General features: G+C 48.8%; 1 protein-coding gene across 2 annotated transcripts; it reads left to right on the top strand.

The window, feature by feature from the left end:
- Window positions 1–703: 703 nt before the first annotated feature.
- On the top strand, window positions 704–3,501 carry ATP5MC1 (ATP synthase membrane subunit c locus 1). 2 transcript variants are annotated; one of them, XM_007465095.1, is made up of 5 exons: window positions 704–825; window positions 1,341–1,388; window positions 2,311–2,388; window positions 2,785–2,963; window positions 3,284–3,501. In XM_007465095.1, the coding sequence occupies exons 2-5, from the start codon at window positions 1,350–1,352 to the stop codon at window positions 3,396–3,398; spliced, it is 411 nt and encodes a 136-aa protein (XP_007465157.1). In that variant the 5' UTR covers window positions 704–825; window positions 1,341–1,349; the 3' UTR covers window positions 3,399–3,501. The 2 variants fall into 2 exon arrangements, with proteins under 2 accessions (XP_007465157.1, XP_007465158.1); XM_007465096.1 differs by having other exon boundaries at window positions 710–755.
- Window positions 3,502–5,495: the final 1,994 nt, after the last annotated feature.

The raw sequence follows: 5,495 nt of genomic DNA, 5'->3' as shown, positions 1-5,495 counted from the left end.
CTTTGCTTGTTTCTCTATCAGGGTGTTACGTGTTTTGTCCTTGGAATGTTGTTTTTAACAATACAAAAATACTTTAAAAAAACAAGCAAACAAAATACTGGTTGCTAGCTCATGACTGCTCAACACTGGCAGAGGCCCACAAATTTACGCTCACCCGCTAGACAACTTACATGGAGGCAGGTAGCCTTTACGCCTCTTGGCGGAAGCAAGACTCCCACAAAACACTAGGGCGGGAGTTGCTGCAAAGGCATTGGCTCTCCCAGCCTGGGGAGAAACGTCTCGCGGGATCTCAGCAGCCCTTAGGGCCTCTGACCCGACTACAAATCCCAACATGCAACGTGCCTCAGGGCCCGAGCCCTCGAATGAAGGCTAAGGTCCAAGGTCATGTGTCTGTGTAAGGCGACCGGTCATCTCTCCCACGCCTTTTTCTGCTGCTTTCCACCTTGGCCGCCATTTTGTGCGGGAGGTTATAGAACCTCTGAGTCAAGCCGACTCTGTGATCGAGCCCTTCAGGGATCGGCCAATCGGAAGCCAGATCTCGGAGGAAAACCCCGCCTTTACCCGCACGGAGGCGGGAACTGCCACGAAGCTCCTGTGGAGAGAGAAGAAGAAGCTGCGGAAGACCAATAAGAAAGGACGACTGGAGGATGTTAACCAATGAGGGCGGTGGGGGATTGCGGCCAATGAGAGTGGGGGGATCCCCGGACACGTGGGCTGGGGACCTGAGCGCTGAGTCCTATAGCGAAAGCCCTGAGGTGAGTCAGTCACCTTGAGCCGGGCGAGTGCAGTGTTCCGAGCAGGGGCAGCAGGGCAGTGGGAGTGCAGGTGACCTGGGGCTGAAAGCCAGCTATCGGCAGGGATGTGTCTGGGTTGTGTGGTGGGGCATTTGCCCCTAGGGCCGGGAAAGGCAATGGCCGTCTGTAACCTTAACAATTAATGTTAGTTACCAACGGTAATGAGCAATTTACTGTCGCGGCTGAGGCGGGCCGTGGACTGCTGTGTGAAATGGGCAGGATCCTGAACGGCACCTGCCTAGTTTCTGCCTCCCCAGTCTTCCCGGCAGATCATCCTCTTTGGGTATCATTTCCCTGCTGGGGCTCGGGCCTCCTTCCTTTACTTCCGATCTCCGTGACCTTCCTTTGCAGACCTGTCGCGCTGAAAGTGGTGGAGAGGGAATTTGCGCTGTCCCTCTGACCTCTAATGGTCTCCTCAGCTGGGGCATGGTTCGAGGAAGACCGTGATCCAGGGAGGACGGGCGGGGTGAAGGGGACGACCGAAGGTCGCGACTATAAGCAAACAACCAGGCTGTCAGTGGATTTTTTTTTTTTTTTCCTCTGCAGACCGAAAAAATGCAGACCACCAGGGCACTACTCATTCCTCCTGCTCTGGTAAGCTGCGGCTCCCGGGTGCCCTGTAGCGCCAGGTGTGGGAACCATCAGTGTTTAATGAATGAACTGAGAGGAGCTTGGCATTCTGATGATGTTGCCTCTTTAGCGAAGCAGTAGGATGGATGCAGTTAACCTCTGATTATTTGAGCCTGTAAACCAAGCTATCTTGGCTTTGCAATGTGGTCAGAGTCTGGATCTGACCTTTACCCCCAGTCTGACTTGGCCATAGTTAGCCCATTGAAACAGTGATTTTCAACATTGGCTGTACATTGGAATCATCTGGGGAGCTTTTAAAACTCCTGATGCCCAGGCTGCACCCTATGGGAATGGACTCCATGCATCTGTATTTTTTTTAGAACTCCCCAGGTGATTCTAATGTTCGACCAAGTTTCACAACTGCTACGTTATATTTCTTGAAATAGTTCAAGAAAGCCTTGTTACAGGAGTCTGCTTATGTGACTGTTTCAGGAGCCTCACCAGGCTTACTGGCTCACTCCATTCAGGGTGTATAACAGTGAGTACAGTTTTAGCAAAATAAGATTTTCCCCTTCTGATTCCTTTGGTGGTCTGGGTACAAACCCTTCCTGTACTTTGGTTTGATGTTAGTGTGGGTTTTTGGTTTTGTTTTTTTCCATTCTGGGATATTGATTGAGGGCTGTTCTCATAGAAGTGAACTTTGTTACCCAGTTTTAAATGGAAGGGTTGCCACTGCTGACTACCCCAGGGTCTCAGGACAGCTGTCTCTGGTGTGGGCATATCTGGTAGCAACAGTAACACATTAATTGACCTTGAAATACGTTGGACTTGTTTTATTTATAATATTTGTAGTCATTTTTGACTGAAGCTCAGCAGTTAGGAGGATTTTTTGTTTTGTTTTGATTTCTTGCCTGATTTGGAGAAATGTGTCTTTCTGATTTTATAGATCCGCTCTTGTACCAGGGGTCTGAGCAGGCCTGTGTCTGCCTCCTTCCTGAGTAGGCCAGAGATCCCATTTGAACAGGTAAAGGAGATTGGGCCCTCTTAAGAATTTCCCCAGACTAAGTTCCTTTAAGTTTGTTCAGTTGCCTTTAGGCCAAAGTGGGAGGAGAGGCTGTGGTGCTTTAATAGTTCTGAGTACCTCAAGGTGAGCATTGTAGGTGAGAAACTTGCAAAAGTGAAATTGGGTTTTCATGAACCCCACGAAATTTCCCTAGTCCTGTCTGGAAACGGACCCTAAGACTAATTCCAAGCATGCTCTGCAGTCTGAGCGTTCTGTACTTGCTAAGAGCTTGCCTACAATTTCCGAGCTCAGGTGGGTGGGGTGAGGGGTGGAGTCAGTCACCTGTCCTTGAGCCTCACTATCTCCCTTCTTCCTCTCTTTCCTTCTCTACTTCCCTCTCTCTCCCCCTCCGTCTAGCCTTCCTACAGCAGTGTCCCACTCCAGGTGGCCAGGCGGGAGTTCCGGACCAGTGTTGTCTCCCGGGACATTGACACAGCAGCCAAGTTTATTGGTGCTGGGGCTGCCACGGTTGGTGTGGCTGGTTCAGGGGCCGGCATTGGAACAGTGTTTGGCAGTTTGATCATTGGCTATGCCAGGTAAGTTGTGGGGTGGCCTAGAGCATCTTCTACTATAAATTCCATCTTATTTGGAGGAAGCCTCAGCAAGAGATCCTTCTAGCTTTGTGTTGATTTCATCTACCTCCTGTTTTCTCAGAATTTAAATAAAAGTTTCCAGTCTGGCTCACTTAAACTCACCATGTTGGTACTCTGCTTGCCTGTCCAATCCCCAGGATATATGCAAGCTAGGCCCTCTCCCAGTTTCAGCACTCTCCATTCACCTAACCTACTTGAGTCCTCCACCACCACCCATGACCCATACCCTCACCCCTTCCTTTCCCTGTCTCTGTCCCCGGCAGGAACCCGTCTCTGAAGCAGCAGCTCTTCTCCTATGCCATTCTGGGCTTTGCCCTGTCTGAGGCTATGGGGCTCTTCTGTTTGATGGTCGCCTTCCTCATCCTCTTTGCCATGTGAGGCTCCATGGAGGTCACCTATCCACCCCTGCTGCTTCGACTCCAGGCCATGCCCGGTGCTAGAGTTTGCTAAGCTTTACCATTAAACACAATGTTTCTCTAAACTCATATGCCTGCGCCTCTGTCCTTTGCCCTTGGGGAGGGCCTTCATAGAAAGGTGGGACAAGGAGATGGGATTGGGTCAGGAACCATTCTCAGGGCTGAGAAATAGCACTGCCATGACTGTAATAACATCTCCCACAGGAGGGAACATGGATTTGTCTAATGATAAATTGGTGCTTTTTTCCCTTCAAATTTACTGTAATAATATGTAACATTTTTGAGGGGCTTAATTTGCACCAAGCTCTTTACCCAGTGCTTTGCATTTTTTATCTCAGCAACACCATGAATTGTAAGTGCAGTTATTTTACCTGTTCTGCAAATGAGGGAACTGAGGCTTAGGGAAGCAAAATAACTTGTCCATCATCACAGAGCTAGAAAGTGGCAGAATTGGAGATTTCTGCCGCCCCCCACCCCCCCGCCTCGGGCCGGCCTAAACCTTTACCTGCTGTGCTGTGCCATCTATTTTCATTTTGGTCACACGATTAAGGTGGCACAGATAGGGAAACTTCGTCCCAAAGAAGTTGTATGGCATGTTAGAGTTGGAGGTGGGCCTCCATCTGCCTGCACTTAGCTCTACCTGTAAGTTTCATTTCCTTTCTTAGAGTGCCTAAATGTTCTTGAATAAAGCAGATGAGAGACATGGTCTGTGTTCTTGGAGAATTTACAATTTTAGCTTTGCTAGGGGTGAAAAGGGTATGGGGGGGTGCGGGGTAGTGAACCAACGAATGAATTGCTTAGAGAGCTCCTCACGGTATCATCCTGTGCTCTCAGTCTGTGCCCCACAGGTGCCCCCCACTTGGCCTGATGTGGGACTGATAACCCAGGTAAGAGAAAGCTAAGCTGATATATCCACAGAATGAACTCAGGGGTGCTAGCAGGCATGGTCTATCTCAAATATGGGACCCATTTTTTGAAAACCCGATGCTTCAACTTATTGCAAAACTCTGAACTAGTGAAACCAAAACAAAATTCCTAATAATTGTTAACACCTTCCAGCTGAAGGGCAGCGAGTAGGGTTAAAACACCAAAAAATGTGAGTCAATAAGAATGGATTCAATTTAATGCAATTTAAAGACAGTTATGGGATTTCCCTGTTGGCGTGGTGGTTAAGAATCCGCCTGCCAATGCAGGGGACACCGGTTCAAGCCCTGGTCCGGGAAGGTTCCACGTGCCGTGGAGCCGCTAAGCCCATGTGTGACAACTACTGAGCCTGTGCTCTAGAGCCCACGAGCAACAACTACTGAGCCCGCGTGCTGCAACTACTGAAGCCCACGCACCTAGAGCCCGTGCTCCGCAACAAGAGAAGCTGCCACAATGGGGAGTCTACGCACTACAACAGAGTAGCCCCCACTTGCCGCAACTAGAGAAAGCCCGTGCGCAGCAATGAAGACCCAATGCAGCCAAAAATAAATAAATAAATAAAGATAGTCATGCAGGTATTTAGGTGTTAAGCATCCTCCTAGGAGTCTTGGGGAATGCTGAAAAATCAAGAGTGGAAACACTGAACAATGCCATACATTATTGAATACGTGGGTACAGAAGCTATGTGCTATAGAAGAGGAAAAGCAAGGAGGCTAGTGTTGGTTGTAATAACATGAGCTAACATTTGAGCACTTGTATGTCAGGCATGGTGGTAAGCATTTTCAATGAATAACTTCAACCTCCCTATGAAATAAGTCATTCTATAGGTAAGGAAAATGAGGGAGATTCAGAGAGGTGAGGAATCCTGTGAAGGTCATATGGCTGGTTAGTAAAGCTGGGATTCAAACTCCAGAACCTGTGTTCTAATCACTGCCAACTCATCCAAGATTCAGTGACATGCTCAAGGTCAAACAGCAAGCCAACGATTCCAATCTGAGACCACCTAACATTCAACAATCATGGTCTTCCACAGGATCGCTCACCCTTGGCACATTCCCGGCCAGATAAGTCATTGTCTGATAATGTTTAGCAACATCCCTAGTCTCTACCCACTAGATGCCAGTGGCAACCTCCC

This window comes from Lipotes vexillifer, unplaced genomic scaffold, assembly GCF_000442215.2.
Source record: "Lipotes vexillifer unplaced genomic scaffold, Lipotes_vexillifer_v1.1 scaffold591, whole genome shotgun sequence".
NCBI classification, from domain to species: domain Eukaryota; kingdom Metazoa; phylum Chordata; class Mammalia; order Artiodactyla; family Lipotidae; genus Lipotes; species Lipotes vexillifer.
The sequence above is the reverse complement of the archived record's forward strand: the minus strand, read 5'-3'. Positions and strand labels throughout refer to the sequence as shown.